The 22315-nt window shown below is 34.3% G+C and overlaps 1 protein-coding gene across 3 annotated transcripts in view; it reads left to right on the plus strand.

The window, feature by feature from the left end:
• The window catches only part of AKT3 (AKT serine/threonine kinase 3), a 397863-nt gene that overhangs the window by 291339 nt on the left and 84209 nt on the right, over window positions 1–22315 (plus strand). For all 3 annotated transcript variants that reach the window (XM_027122450.1, XM_027122451.1, XM_027122452.1), the window contains 2 exons: window positions 5667–5795; window positions 17805–18019. In XM_027122450.1, coding sequence (XP_026978251.1) covers window positions 5667–5795; window positions 17805–18019 — 344 coding nt within the window. The remainder of the gene's footprint in view (window positions 1–5666; window positions 5796–17804; window positions 18020–22315) is intronic.

Genomic DNA, 22315 nt, shown 5'->3' on the forward strand with positions numbered 1-22315 from the left:
AGTTCCTAATAAATTGGTGTTCACAGCAACAGATAAATTATTGCAACTTTTGTTGTAGTTTAAAAAGTTAGTTTGCATAATTTATCAATACATGTCATGATATTAAATTTTGCTTCAGTAAGGACCCAAATTCTTTGTGATTACTTAGGAAAAACTGATATTGCTTTATGATAGCATAAAAATTTGAAGAAATCTCTCCTAAGACTGTGTCAGTAGTACAAGTTTTTTTGAAAACTTCTTTTCTGCTTGGCTCTTGTTTTTGTAAGTATTCAATATAACCTTTCTTTTCAACGACCATGGCCATCCAAGGATAGAATAAGCTGAACTAGGGACATTTGCAAAGGTACTGATACTGGAATTTCATTAAGAATTAATTTCTGGGACTTCCCTGGTGGCGTAGTGGTTAAGAATCCGCCTGCCAATGTAGGGAACACTGATTCTATCCCTGGTCTGGGAGGATCCCGCATGCTGCGGAGCAACTAAGCGCATGTGCCACAACTACTGAGCCCATGTGCCACAACTACTGAAGCCCACGCACCTGGAGCCCGTGCTCCACAACAAGAGAAGCCACTGCAATGAGAAGCCTGTGCACCGCAACGAAGAGTAGCCCCCGCTCGCCGCAACTAGAGAAATCCTGTGCATAGCAGCAAAGACCCAACACAGCCAAAAATAAATAAATATTTCTAAAAATGAATTCATTTCTCCCAAGAGTTTATGACAGGGGGAGGGGCAAGAAAAATGCGTAAATTGCTACTGTATTCTACTTGTGGAAAATCTAATCTTGTTTTCTACCTAATCAGAGAATTTAATGGTTAATTTTACCACTTACACTGTTAACGTGAGAAACTGCCAGATAGATTTAGATAATTTCTAAGACTCAGTGATGGCACAAAGGGATGGTTTCAGAGAGCCTTATATCACAGCCCTCCCAATCTTCCTCAGCTCCTAAATAAACCAGCGGTCTGAATGAAACAGTGTGCTTACTTTACATACAGAGTCTCAAGACACATCCTCTAACTCCCACTTCTAACCAGTCACTCTGGATTCCCTCTTTTATAATTTAAGCCACTGCTACTAAGAACCCCTTCCACCTCTAACATTAACTTATACTATTGGGCTATGTTACTCAAGTGTAGTAAATTCTTAAATGTAGTATTTCTTAAACCCCAACCTAGATGGGATCTCTGCTGTTGTATATTGTGAATTCTTTTCCATCTTAGGAAGGTTCAAAGTTTTCCTTTCAGCATTTCAACACACTGTCTTAATTCCGTGGTCATTAAGTTCCTGCAGGTCAGCCATGTGACATTTGCAACTTGGATACCCATAAACCTAAATATGCAGTGTGCAGGGGAGGAATTTCTTATTACATTCTTGAGCCTGAGGCAGTCTTGGTACTGGTGTAACTGTGCTAAAAAGGGTTTGTAAAAGTGAGTGAAGGGTCTTGTTTTTGGTATTGCTACAGTAGTTGTCAGAGCGCTTAGGAACTGCTATTATCATTCCTTTGTTTAATCACAAAGTGTCAGCCATTTAATTAAAATGATACCTAAAAGATATATATATATATATATATATATATATGTGTGTATATTTATCATAGATAGATATTAGAATATATATGAATTGTATATTAGAAAGCTTTTAAAAGCTTAAAAGTTAAAAACTCTTAAACTTTCTAATAGGAAGAATTTAATTTTATTCTAGGCACCAGCAAGAGCAGAAAAAGGAGTATAGTGTTTTCTTGCTATAGTTTCTTGTTCACAAAGCACAGAGGAAAAAAGATTTCAAAATCTACCAAATCAAGATCCTCTGTCAAATAATGCCTGTCCGATTCAACTGGGTAAAAAATGTTGCCGTTTTTAAATGGAAACTCTAGGATGTCTAATATTCTTGTCTCCTCAAAATATGAACTATTAGATAACAAGCAACCCTCTGATACAAATTGTAAGCATTACCCAGATTTGAATATATAATCTTTTCTTTCAGACTTCCTATTTAACTTCATACATTGCTTTTGCTGGTAGATGCATCCATTAAGCATAAACATAATGCCCTGCTCTCAATCCCAGATGCTAAGACTGACAGTGGAAATAAAACAGATGCATATAAAGTTTTATAATAGAGAGTACCTGAACAGTCAGTTACAGTGTATGCATTTTTCCTTTTATGGTTAAGAAAAGGAAGAAGGAAAGCATTAGATTTAGGAGAGAGAACCAAAGAAAGGTGATTTGTAAATATTTTTATTCCTCCTTTACACAGTGGAAGGGTCCCTAAAAATGTTTGATGAAATCTTCTTTCTGTTAGTGTCAAATGCACTAAGGAAGTGATTTCCAGGTGTTTTTGATATATCTAAGCCTTTGATCTGCTTTGGAAAGATTACCAGGTGATTCTGTGCATCCTTCACATTTGTGAATCATAACACTGATCGTTCTTCTATTTTATGAAAACTTTGTTATGCATTTGCATAAAATTATTATTTTTTAAACCAGACTGGATATTTAATTAGCCCCAATTTATCTTTATACAAGATTAGATTTGGGGATATCACTTTTTTAAGGTGATGTATCTCTGGCTGTTGTTCATACTGATGGACAAGTTGTTTTTGTCATTCATGCTCAGCAAAATGACATTTCAGGATGGTGAGAGAAGAAAAATAATTGATGGAAGAAGGTGGACACTATTATAAAATAACTGGCTCAAAAATTGTAAAATATTTGTTTTGTTGTTTATTCAAAAGAAATTGTTGCATATTAAAAAGTGTTTTTTGGGCTTCCCTGGTGGCGCAGTGGTTGAGAGTCCGCCTGCCGATGCAGGGGACACGGTTTCGTGCCCCGGTGCGGGAAGATCCCACATGCCGTGGAGCGGCTGGGCCCGTGAGCCAAGGTCGCTGAGCCTGCGCGTCCCGAGCCTGTGCTCCGCAATGGGAGAGGCCACAACAGTGAGAGGCCCACGTACCGCAAAAAAAGAAAAAAAAAAAAGTGTTTTTATTGAAGTCACCGAGCTGACAAAAGTGTTTTATAGGGTTCCATTTCTGAACTTTGCTCTTGTATAGAAGAGCACACACCATTTTGATAAATTATGAATCAGCCATTAAACTCTCCATGTTTAATAAATGATCAATACATTTATTGATTAAGTTCTACATTCAGTATCTCATTTAATTCTCAAAACAATCACATTGGATCGTTACTGTTATTTACTCTGTGTTATAGATGAAGTTGAGGCACATAGATGTCAATAGGTTACACAGTAAGAGATAAAACTTGAATTTACGTTTAAGTTCTCTGACTTGACTCCATAATCTTATGCACATTGCTCTCTACTGCCTCCTATGCAATATGCTACCTTATCCCCATTATGGTGACCTTTACCCCATCTCTCACAGTCATCCTGTAGGCTGACCTTATTTCTGACTATATCATTGTAATTAAGCTGATTTATAAAACAAGTAGAATGATCAACTGTCCTGTTTTGCCTAGAACTTCCCCAGTTGTAGAACTTTAAAGTCCTGAATCCTGGGAGCCCCCCTCAGTTCTAGGTAAACTGGGGCTCGCGGTCACTTTCATCCTGTTCCTATTCTTCATTCAAACCCTGTCCTTGCATCTCATTTCATTCCTCATCCCTCAACCCTTGGTATCTTGGAAATGAGATATGAGATTAGAGAATTAGGTATGAATCGGGATTTTAAAAAATGTATGTACTTATTGGTATTAAAAACAGTATTTATATGTTTTGATACTTCTGTATCTATCCACTTCAAAATAGTCTCGTCAGAATGTGGAGAATTAGCACATTAGCGCATACTATCATGTTTCACTTTGCATGCAAAGCATATAAAACGAATTGACATAATATACACCAAACACATTTTATTCAATATTATTATGTATTATTTGACATTTTTGTAAGAATTTTTGTGTATTATAAAAGATATAGTATTTTAAGAACTTAATTTGGTTTGCTTTTATATGTTATGATGTATTCATATGTTAGAACAATAAGCATATTTTTAAAAGTTAAGAAAAGAGCATATATATTTTCATTCAACAAAACAACAGACACTCCAGTGTATACTTCTCTTTCTTGTTATGGCAAGGTAGGAGCAGGAGGAAGAAGAGAGTGTTGTTTGAAAGAGAAGGAAAAAGGGGAGAAAATCAGAAGCAGAAAGAAGAGAAGGGTTTTCAAGGCAGAAAGAGAAGTAGACAGATTCTTGATGTTCCTGATTGTTTTCCCTATTTAGGACTTACTGCCATTTGTGCAAATTGGGTTTGATTTTGGGGTCCAGTTAGTAGAGAATCATGAGGAAGATGCAATCTCTCTGAATTTAGATAAAATAAGAGAACTTTCATTTTTGAAAGGTTTAGCAATATATTTAGGGTTCATTCATCTCTCTGTAGACAAGTCAAAAACAGACTCACTTCTCTGAAGTCTATGCAGTGCACGAAACATATTGAGCGTTGAGTTCAGTTGTGTAGCACATTTAAGTTCTAAACTTAAGGACTTACGTGTACTCTGAGCTTGCTTAACTGTATTTAGTCTCTGGTTTATAAGACATTGGATAATATGACAGAGTATACCACCATCACATTTTATATGATTGTTGTCTGTTTATGTTCTTATATGGAGTTCTATTTTGAATTTGATACTGACTTCAGAGTTTGGGTAGGCATTTTCATACATCATCATGTTAAGGAGTAGAATAATGATCTACTCCTTAAGTAAGTTAATTATCATTCGTCCTGCTACTATTTTTTTTTTTTTTTTTTTACGGTACGTGGGCCTCTCACTGTTGTGGCCTCTCCCGTTGCGGAGCACAGGCTCCGGATGCACAGGCTCAGCGGCCATGGCTCACGGGCCCAGCCGCTCCGCGGCATGTGGGATCTTCCCGGACCGGGGCACGAACCCGTGTCCCCTGCATTGGCAGGCGGACTCTCAACAACTGCGCCACCAGGGAAGCCCATGGTACTATTTTTTTTCATGTGTTTTTTGTGAATGCATTTCTGCGTTACGTCTTCTGCATTATGTCTTCAAGATTGTTCTTTTTGTATTAATGGAGTCAAAGAGATTCCAACTTCATAATACCTGTGCTATATGTTTTCATTAACTGTTGAATGTTTGACTTTCATATTCTTTTTATGTGTAAAAGGGTTGGTAGTTCTTTATTACAAAGAACTGTAAAAGAGGATATTGCCTTACCTTACAAAACAAGATTTAGGTTTGATTTATAACCACCACCAAAGTAACATTTCTGTAAGTGAATATTTTATCGTAGCACTAGACTCCCAAATGAAATGGTTGAAAACCATCTGCATATATCCAGAAGATGCTTGTCTCTTTGGGATTGTTTTGATCACAATTTATTTTAAACAGGAAAAAAGAGGATTGATGTTTGCTTTGGGAAGTTAATTAGACTTTACTTCTCAGAACTTATGCAATAACAGCTCTTACTCCTATGGGTTTAAAAATCAATTTATTATTGTGAAGTATTTGATAAAATGTTTCTTTTTACACATGAGTTAGGAAGCTACAGGGTTTGTCTTTGAAAAGTTCTATTAACTCTGTGTCCTCTTTCCAAAATATCTTACTCAACATTCAATTATTTTTCAAAACAGTATTTTCCTATTTTTGAAGACTATAGAACAAATTACGTTATCTTTCTTACTACACAGTTGGAGAATTTGATGCTGGATAAAGATGGCCACATAAAAATTACAGATTTTGGACTTTGCAAAGAAGGGATCACAGATGCAGCCACCATGAAGACGTTCTGTGGTACACCAGAATATCTGGCACCAGAGGTAGGCTATGTTTCCATTCATAGAAAAAACCAACACTGATATAATGTTTTACAAAGTAAACCATTTAAGCATTAAAAAAATAGCAGTGTCTACTACTTTGACCTGGATTTCAACATGAATCAAATCTGTTTTGCTCCCACTTGTTCAACATGGTATTCTAGGGCAAAAATATATATAAGTTAAACTTTATAAACTATATAAGTACAAGGATACTGGTAACTACAATAAAGTCCATTTTTATTTCTTGGCCATGTGTGTTTTATTTCTTGATTATGCCTATTTTCTTTCATTTATTAAAATAGAATAATTGAATGACTACAGCAAGAATGTGAACAGTTTTATAAACCGTCTTGGATTTTCCTTAGAAACAAAGAAACAGTGATAATTTGTATTTTTAATAGTGCGGGTTTTCATACTTAATTATTGGGAATTATTTCATTGGGAGAGTTAATGAAATGACAGTAGCTATATTTTGGAAATCATGCCAAACCAAAGCAAGTTTCAACTAGTGCCCTCCCCATGCTGAGGATTCCATACTAATTCATTAATTTGTTTATTCAAACAATTATATATTATTCATCTACTATATACTGGGTATTTTTCTGGGTGGTGTGTTTATACGAACAAGACACAAAGGACCCTGCTCTCAGGGAACTCACTTCTGGTGGAGGGAGACAGAATAAAAAAATATATGTAACAATGTCATGCGATGAAGATGTGTCATGTCATGAAGGAAAAGAAGCTAGATAAAGGGAGGTTGTGGTGTGGTGGATGTGTTAGGTAGTGTTCTCATTACTATTACTACAAAACAGACCACTGCAAAACCTAACCATTTTATGTGATTGAAGGTTCTGAGTCAGGACAGCAGGAATGACTGCTCCATGGTACGTGGGGCACGGCAGGGGGTGACTCTGACTGGAGGCTGGAATCTGGAAGCTCCCCTCTTTCTGCGTCTGACAGTTAATGCTGGCTCTCAACTGGTACCATACAGGGCTCTCAAAAGCCTCAGCTTCTCCAAGTGGCCTGGTTTCCTCATACTGGTGGCTTTAGGGTAGCCAGACTATTTTGGCTGTGGGTTCTAAAAGTGAACATCCTAGGGAACAGTTTAGAAACTGCTTCCATTTTTTTAAAACCTAGCAAACCATGAAGAAATGTTTCATTCGTTTTTTGAAAGTTTCTCTTCATAGTATATTTTTAAAAATTTTGTTATCACATACCATAAATTCTACCTTTTAAAGTACACAGTAGTGGTTTTTAGTATGTTCACATTTGTGCAATCATCACCACTGTCTAATTCCAGAATATTTTCATCACTACAACAAAGAAACCCCGTACACATTAGTTCCTCCCCTAAATCCCCTCATCCCAGACAACTACTAATCTACTTTCTGTCTCTATAGATGTGCTTGTTCTGGGCATTTCATATAAATGGAATCATACAATATGTGGCCTCTTGTGTCTGGCTTCTTTTACTTAGTATGTTTTCAAGATTCATCCATGCTTCAGCATGTTATTGATACTTCATTCCTTTTTATGGCCAAATAGTATTCTATTGTATGAACATAAACACATTTTATTTATCCATTCAGCAGCTGATGGACATTTGGGTTGCTTCCAGGTTTTGGCTGATAATGCTGCTATGAACATTTCTCTGTGAATCCCCTTCTATGGCTTTGTTTCAGGAACTGCACATCATTTCTGTCATAAGCTTATTGGTTTAGAATTCCTAAGCCTACACATATTTAAGGGGTAGTAACATAGACCCCACCTCTACATTGTAAAAGAGCATGTGAGATGGGAGATACTGTGACAACTGTCTTTGGAAAATATAATCTTCTACAGATAGAATGTTCAGGGAAAGAGAGGTTTAATCAGAGACCTGAATGCTAAGAGGCAACTATTGTAAAAATAGATGGGAAGAGCTTTCCAAACACAGAGAGCAGCTAGTATAAAAACTGTGAGGCAGAACAAGTTCAGTTCTTCCCTCAAACTCCAACAAGGTTAGTGTGGCTAGAGCCAAATAGGGAGGCATTAATCTTTGATGGATGAAGATAACTATTTATTGAACATGTATTATGTGCCACATGCTATATATGTACATTGCATATTTGGAATAAACTTTTGTGATAGGAAACCTATTTTTTTAAAGGTGAGGGAACTGAGGATCAGAATTTTTCTAATGTAATCTGTACAGTAAGTCCCCTACATACGAATCTTCAAGTTGCGAACTTTCAAAGATGCAAACACGTGTTCCGTCAATGTCAGGCGTGAGTGAAATTGCAGCTTGCCCTCGTCTCCTATTGCTGACGATCCTTCGGCTCTACCATCTCCCACCTCTTCTCCCTCCTCCAGTCAGTAACTCTTCTTGCCTGTTCACTCGATGCCAGCCCCTGTATGCCACCTGTTGTACTGTACTACCGTATTTTCAAAATACTGTACTGTAAGATTAAAACTGTTTTCTTTATTTTTTGTGTTTGCTTGTTTTGTATGTATTATTTGTGTGAAAACTATCGTAAACCTATTACAGTACAGTACTATGTAGCCAATTGTGTTAGTTGGGTACCTAATCTAACTTTGTTGGACTTACAAACACACTCTCGGAATGGAACTTGTTCGTATGTAGGGGACTTACTGTGCACAGCTAGGAGGTGGTAGAGATAGAATCAGGATTCTAACTAGGTTCATCTTATAAAGCCTATTTTTACTTTTTTAACCACACACACTATGGCCCAAAAAAGTCACTATTTCAAGGCCACTTATAGATGTAAATAATTGTCATTTTTAAAATAGATGCTTTGTAAATGCTAACAGCAAAAGGTAATCAAAAGAATTAGGAAATAAGAATACATTCAGAATGATACTAGCATTCCTATACATATAGTAACTAATAGCAGTTTATTATTACAATAGTTCTTTTCAGTTAGAGATTAAATTTACATTTCAAGAATGTTGAGTTACTGTAAATAAATGCTAGTAATTTGAAATATTAGCAGTATTTTTCACAGTCAATTTCCAAATATTATTTTATCAAGGGCTGCCAAAAATAATATTTTTTCTGCTATGAAATCTGGAGTTAAAATTTTCCATTTTTGTAGCTGAATTAGGTAAAAATTTAGAAATGTTGTTTCTTGTTTATTCAAATACAAGATTACATTTTCTAGAATAGGATTGTTTTTGTGAATGTCATGAAAAACAAAATCTTTGTTTCTCTGGAGTTCCAATTGCCCTTGCTATACATTTACCATGGCTGATGATATCCCATATTTAGAATAACAAAATTAGTTGTGTCATGATTAGGGGAAATTATTTCTGTAGAAGATAAATACATCTCATTTCAGAAGCAGATGATCTCCTAAGAAACAAAGATACTGTTTTATATGCAAATGTCATCAACTGAAGAACAAAACCAAGAATTTAATGCAGGAAGAGTCCAATTGTTTCTAAATAGAAAGTTTACAATTCACAAGGAATTGTCAATTTCTTTTTAAAGACACGTAAGAACACCTTCCTGTATACCTTTTAAAAAAATGTTGCAGAAGTCTGGTCTTCAGAAGAAGTTTATATACCCCATGACTGAGAGATGTTGATTCATAATTAAAATCTTGACACCTTGTTTTTACAGGGGAGAGTGAGCATTGTGGTTACTATCTGAGGATGACAAATCTTGAAACAATTAACTTCTCATGCAGTTATATTTTTATATTCTAAGTGTTTGTGTCCAACACTGCATTTTATTAAATCAGGGTAACTTTGTGTTATACTCTTACTTTTAAAAACAAGAATTTAAGTCCTTTTTTCTGATCTCTGATATGGACCATTTCACTGAAGAGCACTCATTCATTCATTAAAGAAATATTTATTGAATATTTATTAGGTATCATGCATTCTGTTAGGTGCTGGGAATACAAAGATCGTAAGAAATAGTTTTTGTCCTCAAGTAGCTTGCTATATTTTCTAAGGTGATAGGATATGGAAAATAATCATTACTGTGCAAGAAAATAATTGCTTTACTAGAATTATTTACAGCGTGGTGAAAGGAAAAGGAAGGGTGGTGGGAGGGTCCGGTGACAGTAAAGAGGGAGCAGACTGAGAGGAGGCTGGACACATAGATTGGGATCAGAATGCAAAAGAGTTTAGATTTGATCTCATGGACAAGGAAAAATCACTTTGAACTAAGAGCAGGGCAATAATGTGATCAGATATAGATGGTCAGAGTTAGAGAGGGCTTGGCAAGAAACTAGCCTCTTCCCTTTACTTCAGATGGTATCTCTCACTTTCTTTGAACCTTGCAATTTCTAGTTCATACCATTATTAATGCCAGACTTTTCTTGATTAGTAGCTGTTTATCAGACTTGGAATATGTGCCTGAGCACTGCTTCTCTTTTGAAGGGCTCATTGTCAATATTTTCCCTTCTCCTCTTCTTATAGAAGACTTGTTTACCCATTATGGAGAGATCTTTCTGCAACCTATCATTCATCTAGCAGTGGCATCCTTTACCTTTTAAACTGTTTTTTGTTTTCTTTTGTTTTTTTTTCTGTTTGTTTGTGGTTTTTTTTGGCTGCACTGCACGGCATGGGGGATGTTAGTTCCCCGACCAGGGATCGAACTCGTGCCCCCTGCAGTGGAAGCACAGAGTCCTAACCACTGGACCACCAGGGACGTCCCTAAACTTTTAATCTGGTAGGAATGCTTTGCTGTTTAAAGATGGTTGAAGGGTATTTAAAAGATACTTCAAAAAGACTGTTAGAAATCAGTTCAAAGCTGATATATTAACTGTACTATATCTCAGGCTCATAGCTGATTTTTAAATAAACTTTAGTTTTAAATGAGCTTAAGTTTTCTCTTGTGGCAAAGACCACCAGGAAAAGAAAAGTTTTATAGTATAAAAATGCCATTGGTTGAAAAAAGGGTATTTTTAAAGTATTTGTTCTCTTCTTTTGATGAAGAATTATAGACCTTTATTATTAAAGGGAAAAAATCGTGTCTTTTTTAAAAGAGGTTGCAGAGATATAGTCCTAGCAGGCATATACACTATACATTTAGTGTGCTACATCTCTAAAAATGCATTAGTGTATACAGTTTTAAAGTGTTTTTGCTCTTTCTTGTATTAGAAGGAAATAAATTTTACCTGTCATATATTATGGACTATAAGATATTTTGAGGGGATTTTGTTTTCATAATCTTTACTATATTTTCATGCCTAGAAATTATAAAGAAATTAGAAATCACATATAAAATCTTACTGTTAAATTTTATTATTTGACTTGGCTCTCATTGAATCCAAACCATCCTTTTATGCAGTGCTAATTATTTAGAGTCTCAGCTTTGCTCTTGAGTTAGCAGTACCTGATCAACTTTCCAACTGTAAAACAGTTTGAAAATCAAATGTAGCTTACATGCAAGACCCAACAAAATTAAAAGTGTTAAGTACGTTTTGGCAGTTCACTTTTATTATGCCCAGTCCTCAAATGTACCAGCAGATAATCATCTGAATGTTAGTTATTTTTCACATGCTTATGTGATCACACAAAAAGTACATGCTAAAAAGAAGCAGATGGTGACAGATGGGGAAGGTTGAATAAGGTGGTTTTGGAAACCTAGAGAAATGCACTTCTGTAATAGTGTAAAAATAAAAATTATTTGATAATCAAGTTAGAACTAACAAAAAGATTGCAAAAAATGACTTGATTGTTGGGAAATACATAGTATCTAGTTGTGGTTGCTGTTCAGGAAAAAAGTGTATATAATTTTATTTCATATGTGTAAAATACTGTTTTTCAGTGGCTGAAAATGGATTTTTTGATGTATTCCTAGTTTTCAGAACCTCATTTTTGGAAAACATTTACTTGGTATCATTTTATTCACTTTTCTTTTGAAGCCTACTAGCCTTAATATCTTTTATAATATGTATTTTGACAATATCTGAAATAGACAAGAATATTTTTATAACTATTTTTAAAATTTATTTATTTTATTTATTTATTTTTCGTTCCATTGGGTCTCCATTGCTGCGCATGGGCTTTCTCTAGCTGTGGTGAGCGGGGGCTACTCTTCGTTGTGGTGTGTGGGCTTCTCATTGCAGTGACTTGTCTTGTTGCAGAGCATGGGCTCTAGGCATGAGGGCTTCAGTAGTTGTGGCACGCGGGCTCTAGAGTGCAGGCTCAGTAGTTGTGGTGCATGGGTTTAGTTGCTCCGCGGCATGTGGGATCTTCCTGGACCAGGGCTTGAACCCATGTCCCTGAATTGGCAGGCGGATTCTTAACCACTGCGCCACCAGGGAAGTCCTTGATAACTATTCTGATACAAAGATTTGCTTAAAGTCATTGTGATTCTATATAGATAATAGCACAGATGGAAATTAAATTCTATGTAAATGAAAGGCCAAAAGGATACAATAACTTCTTCAGAATGGGTTGAGAGAATCATGTAAATTAAGGGTGAAGGTAGTTTGTAGTATGGAGGGTAGTGTACATGGGGGGAGTAGTTAGAACCAAACTCGATTTAAGAGTACTAAATGGAATTTTATTTATTTATTTTAAATACAACAAAGAATAAATGAAAAAGACAATTTTATGGGCTCTATCAATATTATCTTTAGGGGATCTTAAAATAAATGAATGAGGTTAAAGTTATATATGTTTGTACATTTCATCTATAGATAAAAATAGTAGCACACATAGTTGCATTTTGCATACCCTTGGACAAAATTCTACTGGTTCTAACATATTATGAAACTAAATCTCAAATTCTAAGCTTTTTGTAAAAATTAAAAGTTATTTTAGTAGCTTTCCCCAAACTGTATACATTCCTAATATTTTATTTAATTGTTAATGATTCATGTAACAATTATCCTCTTGAGGTGTTTTTGAAAACTGTCATCTTCCTGATGGTTCTGAAAAGGTCTCATCACCAATATTAAGGGGAAAATTAAGTAAATGAGCACAGTGATTAGTTCAGACAGAAGTTGTCTGCTTTATAGTTAGAATTTATATTTAAGAAATTCTGTCATGAGTTGGCTGACTGTTCATACTGTTTCTCGATAATATTAAAAAACATTCCATTTTGCTATACACCTGAAACTAACACAACATTGTAAATCAACTATATTTCAATTTAAAAAAATTTCATAGTGAAAAAAATCTCATTTTGTCCCCAAATTGGATATTGTTTAAATATGAACAAAAATGATATTTTTAGTTCAATGTTAATGTCTCTCAACATTTATAAGTAGCAGCTTTTACTTCCCTAGAGTTCTGTCAGTTTTTATAGTAGCTATTTTTCACCTAAGTTCTTTTCAGTGTTATATAGTCTTTTGGTTTTAACAATCAGAATATTTGCATTCAGTACTTTGGAATGATCCTAATTTAAGCACAGAGTTTAATTTTAAATTCTCTGCAACATAAGAACATATACAAAACTAACCCTAACTGGGAACACTAGTGATTACCTATAGTGTTTTACAATGGCCATTTTTACTTTGGTTACAAAGACCCAGTTTCTTAGAATCCCATATTGTTTGTTGCTTCAAGATAAAAAGGAAGTATAGAAATCTCTGGGAAGATATGCATAAGTATGATTTAATCACCAATATTGTATCCATTTAGCTTTTCTCCTTGTCAGGAATGTTGCCTGTTCTAGGCAGAGAATGCTTTTGAAAGTACGATGTTAGCTGCATGCAAGTACTTGTGTCTGCATGCTAGGAGGTAGCCATAAAGCTTACAGCATCTTAATGCAGAACAAATGGCACTTACAGTTTCAGTCTCTTTAGAATCATTAGAGTGGTTGAAAACTGGATAGAGAGTATATATTTATGACGAAAATACCAATAAACCATGGAATTCATAATTCTTATGAAATATATAGTTCTACTGAAGCTGCAATACATTTTAGAATCTGAATTAGAAGATTTGTAGTTCATTTTTTTAGCAAATTCCTGTGATGTTAGGAATATTAAAGGATTTCTGTAAATTATAAAGTATATAAATGTGTATTTATATATAAAACACACATATAAGTTACCTGAAATATAAGGTTACCAGAAAAAAAATGTTTTTGAATTAGCGGTAAATTGGTTCATCCAAGTTCGCAGTTTAGTTTCACAACATAGGTGTACAGACAGTTTGTTTAGATGTTTAATTTTTTCCCCCATCTGTTCTGTCAGGATTATTGATTGAGCAGTAAGCCACTCCAGGGCATACATAGCCTCCTCATAACTGCTTGCCTTGAGTGCATTGTGTGGCCTGGCGAACAAGCTGAGGAAGGTGTTCCTTCAGCTTCGCAGTAAATCTTAATTGGTAAAAGAATATTGAAATGAGTATGTTTTTTCAAAGTACCCAGTAGCCAAATATTTACATTGGGAACTTTAATTGATGGTATCATTTTAAAATATATAATTTATTATTTAATGTCATCCTTTGAAATTAATAACCATTCAAGAGCTGTTCATGGTGATTTTTTAAACTCATCTGGGTTTTGATAAGTAGAAATATCTACATTAAATGTTATCAAATATTAATCAATATTGCCAGAACATTTAATAGTAATTGATAACCTGCTGTGACTTCCTTGAGTCTTAGATTTTATTATATCATAAAGTGAAGCAATCTCTGGCTTCTAGTGGAAACATTGAAACTAAGCTTTTTTTCCTAGAGCTTGTGCTCTGTTGGGGTGTTTATTGATATGGCCTCTTGTCATTTTTTAACATTTACATTCTTTTAGTGTTCCAAATCCCCACTTGTTCTTTATCTCTGTTTGGGCATTTGTGTTAAATGTACTTATAAAGTGAAGCTATATCTATGGTTACAGAGGACAGTAGGTGTAGAAGGAAATACTAAATGTCTGCATTCATATTTAAAGTTGATTTTAGTTTAAACATTAGTGACATTGATTTCATGGAAAAGAGACACTGTCTTTAGTTTAATTCTTCAGGATAAGTCTTTCAGTGGATTATTTCTTTAGGAGCAGGTTTTGACCTGCATTTATATCTAGATTATATGATAAATTGCATTTTAATGGAGTTGAAATGTAACTTACCATTGTTGTACCTCTACATTGCCATTTATTCTACTGGTTGGATCAACCCTCATGATAACCATGAAGTAGATTAGCCTTTTTGCTAGGGAAAAAAAAAATCGTCAGAGGTAACCAGAAGGAATTGCAACTCTTAGGTTAAAGAATGTAAATTTTATATATTACTAGGCTGTGGATTTTAATTTCACTCTGGAATTTCTACATTATTTCAAAGTATTGTATTTTGAAATAATTTAGATATAAGGAGAGAGAAAAGCCGTTGTATGAACAGTGGTAACATGTTTTTTATTATATAGCCACATGTAGAATATTATAATCACTTTTATTTTTATTTCTTGTGTATTTCATCTTCCAGCTGTCTTGAGGTAGGAGCTGAACAGAAATCTTTCTTTTTAATTGATAGCAAAGACTCTTAGATAAAGAGGCCTGGCTGAGTTGTTGGGGTATTTTCTCCTCAACATTGCCTAAGTTTTACATGTCAGTAAGATAATACATTACATCAGATTTGTTTAGTACAAAGTAATACAGCAAACAGCTCTAATTGTAGCATTATGTATGTATATTTCAATGAAACCTCGTATGTTCAAAAGCAAAACCGCATATCTTGAGAATCAGTGTTCGTTTTACAAAGCTAAATAAAATATATTTTATTTTATCAAGCAGATTTTTTTACAATGCAGTTTTATTTTTCAGTTGCTTATTTCTCTTCAAAAATAAAACCCTTTTTTTATGTACTCACTTTCCCTTCTGGCTGCAAACCAGGTATTTAAACAAAAATAAAGGATTGCCAGTTTTGCCAGCTGGGGATGAGAACCCGGCTGGTGAAATGTGGGTTCGGGAGGCAGTTAATCCAGCTTTTATGCTTTTTATGGTTTTATGAAAAAAGAGGTTAAAAGCTACATTTGGCTCTTTATTGTATGTACCACTGTTTTGTTGCTGTTGTAGGAATGCAGTAAAAGGTTACTTAGATTTAAAAAATTTTGTTATTAGGTAAAATCTTGCGTCTATTAGATAAAGGCCTACAAACAGTACATTCTACTAATTGGATATGGGAGAGATTCAAGAGTCACTGGTATTTAAAAATTATATATACAGTATTTCCTTTAAGTACACAAGTAGAATTCCTTCTACTTCAAGTTGTTTCTTGTTTTCTGTATGTTCTCACATTACTCATTTCAAACAAGTAGAAATTTTAAATATTTTTGGCTAAAGATAGAAACTAGAATTTATTGTTTTCCCCAAAAACATCTTGCTTAGTTTGTTATTTACAAAAGGGTTTTGGAAAAATTTAGAAACTGGACTTATGTTTATATATTGCCAATGCAGTTTCTAGTTGTCTTTAGCCACGAAACAATGATACAATTGAATTAATACTAGGGATGTAATGTACAATATGATAAATATGGTTAACATGCTGTATGTTACATATGAAAGTTGTTGAGAGTAAACCCTGAGTTCTCATCACAAGGAAAAAAATTTTTTTCTAATTCTTTAATTCTGTTTCTGTATGAGATGATAGATGTTCATTAAAGTTATTATAGTAATCATTTCATGATGTATATAAGTTAAATCATTATGCTGTACACCTTAAACTTACACAATGCTGTATATCAATTATCAAGCTGTATGTCAATTATGTCTTGGTAAAACTGGAAGAAAACAATCTTTTCGTAGCATTTGAGAACACTATTAAATAGATCTTTAGGTAACATAGTTTTTTTCTTAAAATTAAATTCTCCACCTTTAAATACCCTGTCTACCAAAGTGCCTTTCATAGTATTTATAGTAATCATAGTGTAGCTGTCAAAAATATTATGTGCGTTTTACGAAATTATTAGTTAAATTTTAAATAAAAGTCACATAGGTGTAATCTTCAACAACATACTTACTTAGCTCAAACTAAGAAAGTTTAAAACATGAGTACTACTTTGTTCTGTATCAAATTCTCTCCAATGTCATCAATTATAAGATTTTTCTGATTGATTAATTTCATGTATATGGTTTTCTTGATCTGTTTATCCCAAAGCTAAGAGGATCAGATAAAGTAAGCTTTAAGATTATTCAAATATAGTATCTTAAAATAAAATATTGAAAGATCCAAATAGATAAAGAAAATTCCATTGGTTGAGGAACATATGCAGTAGAAGGGTAAATCAAATTTTACCTTTCTGGGACAAATGGCACGTCATCATGTTTCAGTTTGAACAGGTTGTTCTAACATAGCCTAACTTATACTTGCGTATTGTTTCTTACTAAATTCATTTTACATGTAATGTGTTTTGGGAAATAAATTTAAGGTCATATACCCTACAAATATTGAGTCCATAATTTTTATTGTTCGTGTTTAATAGAAATTGTTGTGAGGTAGTTAAACTTTGGATACTAAAGTTTATTACAACCCAAACAGTAAATCTTTATATTCACCTGTTGCTTAAATATTTCCTGAAAGAGTTTAAACATTTAGGGGCCTCCAAAAGTTTTTATATTTATTTTCATGGTTGTCATGCCCTGGACTCTTCTCTAGTACATTGCATTTGTTTATTCGTATCATTCAGTGTTTGATTTGTAGTAGTTGGTTCTTCTCAGTACAAGAATGTGGTAGACACATTATGTTCTCTATAATCAGCACAGTTTAGCTCTAAGTTGTTACTTAAAGTCCATGTTAGTGGAACCAGAATGAAAAATTAAGTAGGCCTAAATGAAAATATGCAAATAGTTTTCATTTGATCCTTAGGGCACTCATACATTCATTTACTTAGAATCTGTTGCAATACCTTTTTTGGTACCCAGTCATTTCTGGATATATATTGAACATTTCACATATTTGGTGTGATTTATATCTTTTGTAGGATGCTTCATAATTTAAATGTCAAGATCTCAGAATAGCCTACCTAGGTTATGTAAAAATCTTATGTTTTATAAATAATACTTTAAAAGCTAACGTGTAAAAATTGATCTTTTACTGGTTTCACTTTTAGGTGTTAGAAGATAATGACTATGGCCGAGCCGTGGATTGGTGGGGCCTTGGGGTTGTCATGTATGAAATGATGTGCGGGAGGTTACCTTTCTACAACCAGGATCATGAGAAACTTTTTGAACTAATTCTAATGGAAGACATTAAATTTCCTCGAACACTCTCTTCAGATGCAAAATCATTGCTTTCAGGGCTCTTGATAAAGGATCCAAATAAACGGTAAGCCGCAAATAACACACAGTGAGTTACTGATGAATGTGGTTAGGAATTGTGATATGGAAATTAATTCAAATATAACTGACTCCAAGAAGCAATGTATTTGGTGTAGACATCTTCCTACTGAGACACTGACTTATTTTTAACTGCATAATATAGAACATTTAAAAAATTCCCTCAACTCTTTCCTAACTTGGAAATTTTATACAGATTTTACCACATAAAGATTTTGAGAGTTTTATGAACAAACACTTTCTTAATTGCCATGGTGCTTGCTATTGTGGGGATAGGAGGATCCCTTTTTTCCTTTCAGTCTCTGGGCTTTATATTTCTGCTGATTTACATTATAAAACAGATAGAACTGTCTCTATACTCTCCTCCCACATGTATGTATGTTAACATATCTAACTACTTTTTTTGTTTGTCTTTGAAGATAATTCTTTTCCACGCATGGCTGAAAGGACTAATGGCAAAAAGTGTCTTTGCATACTTTGTATTTCTATTTTTGTAACTATAGCTATGACCTGAGGAATCCTACAGCTCTTTGCTTAATGAGCTGTAGTATTCATTGTTCATGTTTATATATTTATTTACACATACATTTTATAAGTCCTACATGAAATGAGTATTAATTTTAAAATATCCCTTAATATATGTGTTTGTATATACATGTGTATATTCTTTGTTCCAGTAGATATATACGCATATCAGTATGTCTCTGAAAATCTCTTAGCCCTTAAGCGTCTTAAGGGTAGGCCATTTCATATATTGTTTAATCTTTTGTAACACCTCACATAATTTTTGTTAATGTTCTGTTTGTGGTTGATGCTCAGTATGTATTTGTTGACAGACTGAATTAATGAGTGAAGGAATAAATGAATTTTAAATTGTGGGCTTTGTCTACCTTAGAGATGGTTTCCATCACATACTTCTAGCTTTTAAATTTGTGAGGAACATGATTTTACCTTCAGCAGAAATAAGCAAACATAATAAAAGACGTGCCACCTTTATGCTTCGTGAAGAACCATTCAAACATGTTTCATAATTCTAGTAACTGAAACCTTACCTTATATTTATAAAGTGAATTTGTGTTCTTTGTCAGGACATTTGCACATCTCTTGTGTCCCTTGCTTTTTAGTAGCCTGTGGAGTAGGTAGGATAGATATTATTCTCATTTCCATTTGACAGCAGAAAATGAGGCCCAGGGAGGGTTACGTGATTTATCCTAGTTCTCACAGAAAATTCCTGCAGAACAAGAATAGAAATCAAGTTTATACTTGCCTATTTGATATTTCTCTTGTATCTTCTTTACAGTGCACCGTTTTCTTAGTTTAGGTTTTAAAATGTATTCCATTTGATGTGATTGTTTCACAACTATTGTAGCAAGTGGTACTGGCAATAGATAATCTTTATATAGAGCTAGGATTTCAATTTTATCTAGTTGAGTTTTGGATCTAATATTTGCCTTAGATTTCAAGGGCAGTGAATTTTTAACCCATCTTTTTCTGACTCCTTCTGGTTTTCATGTCTATATCTCATTCATTTTTTTATTGTCATTTCCCACCCTCCACCCGCACCCTACCCCCTGGGGATAGCACGTAGTAGGCACTTAATAATTGTTGAATACACGTGAGGTAAATTTCTAGAATGTTAGTGGCCTGGTATGTAGGACAACTCCTAAAGTTTTGTCTACCCAGAGGTTGATATTGTCTAAAGAGAAGATGTGGTATTTTTAACTATCTGTTATTTCCTTTTAAGGTAAATATGTCAAGCCCCTCCACTGCTACATTAAAATATTGGGAATGCAAGGATAAATAAAATGGGTAATCTCTGCTCTAGTTGTTCATAGAATAATGTAGGGCACAAAACATGTATTCACAGATGCTCAGGTTAAACTACGTACAAATGCTTTTGATATTATTAGCTGTTAAGGGGATTGGAAAACTTGAGCTGGCTTATGAAGGAGTTGCAATTTGCAGTGGCTTTCATGAAGAGAATTTTACATGTAAATAACAGCTAGAATTGCAAATGAACGTGGCATTTGAGAAGTTCAGCAACTGGAGTGTAGAATATGAGTTGGGTAACATTGGCAGATGAAGCCGATATGTTAGATTGTAAGGACCTTATCTTTCTTAGAAAATATTTAATCTTTATTCAGAAGGGCATGAGAAGCCACTGAATTATTAAAAGTAAGGGATGGTGTAATCAGGGCTGTGTTACGAAAAGGTAACTCAGGGAGCTTTGTCATGGATAGATTAGAACAGTGAAGCGCCAGTGGCATGTAGGCAGAGTAATTAAGAATACATATGGAATTGTCCAGATAAGAGATGGAGTCCTTCCTAAAGCAGTTCTAAAGAGTGCTAAATAGAAGTTTGTGAATGATTAAATAGAAATGGTGAGGAAGGGGAAGGAGTCAGGATACCTCTGAGGTTTCCAACTTGGATGACTAGTTTGGAGAATGGAATTTTTATTAACAGAGAAGGAGTACAGGCAAAGGAGGAGGCTTGATGGGGTGGATGTTGATATTAGTTTTGCTATACCGAGTCTGAGGTTTCTATAGAAAACCTAGATGTCAAGCAGGCAGCTGAAAATAGTACCAGTGCTTAATAGAAACACAATAACTAATTTTCTCTGGGTATATGTCCAGGAGTGGGATTGCTGGGTCATATGGTCAAACTAAAAACTATTTTTAGTTTTTTAAGAAACCTCCATACTGTTCCCCATAGTGGCTGTACCAGTTTACATTCCCACCAACAGTGTAGGAGGGTTCCCTTTTCTCCACCTCCTCTCCAGCATTTATTGTTTGTAGATTTTTTGATGATGGCCGTTCTGACCGGTGTGAGGTGATACCTCATTGTAGTTTTGATTTGCACTTCTCTAATAATTAGTCATGTTGAGCATCTTTTCACATGTTTATTGGCCATCTGTATGTCTTCTTTAGAGAAATGTCTATTTAGGTCTTCCGCCCATTTTTTTATTGGGTTGTTTGTTTTTTTGATACTGAGCTGCATGAGCTGTTTGTATATTTTGGAGATTAATCCTTTGTCCATTGCTTCATTTGCAAATATTTTCTCCCATTCTGAGGGTTGTCTTTTCATTTTGCTTATGGTTTCCTTTGCTGTACAAAAGATTTTAAGTTTCATTAGGTCCCATTTGTTTATTTTTGTTTTTATTTTCATTACTCTAGGAGGTGGGTCAGAAAAGATCTTGCTGCAATTTATGTCAAGGAGTGTTCTGCCTATGTTTTCCTCTAAGAGTTTTATACTGTCCGTCCTGACATTTAGGTCTTTAATCCATTTTGAGTTTATTTTTGTGTATGGTGTTAGGGAGTGTTCTAATTTAATTCTTTTACATGTAGCTGTCCAGTTTTCCCAGCAAAGATGAACTTATTTGCAAAGCAGAAATAAAGACACAGATTTGGTATCCACAAACTTATGGATACCAAGGGCGGAAGGATGGGGTGGGATGAATTGGGAGATTGGGATTGACATATATACACTACTATGTATAAAAGAGATAACTAATGAGAACCTACTGTATAGCACAGGGAACTCTATTCAATGCTTTGTGTGACCTAAATGGGAAGGAAATCTAAAAAAGAGGGGACATATGTGTACGTATAACTGATTCACTTTGCTGTACAGAAGAAACTAACACAACATTGTAAAGCAGCTATACTCCAATAAAAATTAATTTAAAAAAAAGAAACACAAAACTGAATATTTGGATTTGAGATCTGTAGATATCTAGGAGGTAGCTGGAGCCATGAGAATAGTGAAAAGAATAGAATATAAAAAGAAGGCAGCCTAGGACAGAGTCTTGGGAAATGTCAAAATTTAAGAGGTAGAAAGAAGAGAAAGAGCCAACAAAAGGACGCTTCCAAAAGTCTTTGCAAACGTAATCAAAGCTAGCACTATAGTATACCTCTTTATTATTCCTATTCAACTATTTTAAATACTGCCTGAATTTCTCTGATACTCTTTACCGAATTGCTATCAGTTCCATCAAAGAGTCAGCTCTCATCTTGCTTTTATTTCTTATTCTGCATTGCGTTATGATTATTCTATCAGTATCTCCTTTAGCCTCCTATGCAAATTTTGTAGGAAAAGCATGACCTCATGTTGCATTCAATAACACAAGGAAAATGTGAATTAGATGTTGTTTCTAGTTATGAAGAATCCATAGTAGCTGAGGATTTTAGTTTGGCTTTCTGATATGGGAATTTGGTATTCTTAGACAAAAATATCTTAATGTAAATTATATTTTGATATAATTTTGAAGTTTTAAATTGTATATTAG

Source organism: Aethalodelphis obliquidens, unplaced genomic scaffold (genome assembly GCF_003676395.1).
Source record: "Aethalodelphis obliquidens isolate GAN/ISIS:26980383/991018 unplaced genomic scaffold, ASM367639v1 scaffold24, whole genome shotgun sequence".
In the NCBI taxonomy this organism is placed as follows: domain Eukaryota; kingdom Metazoa; phylum Chordata; class Mammalia; order Artiodactyla; family Delphinidae; genus Aethalodelphis; species Aethalodelphis obliquidens.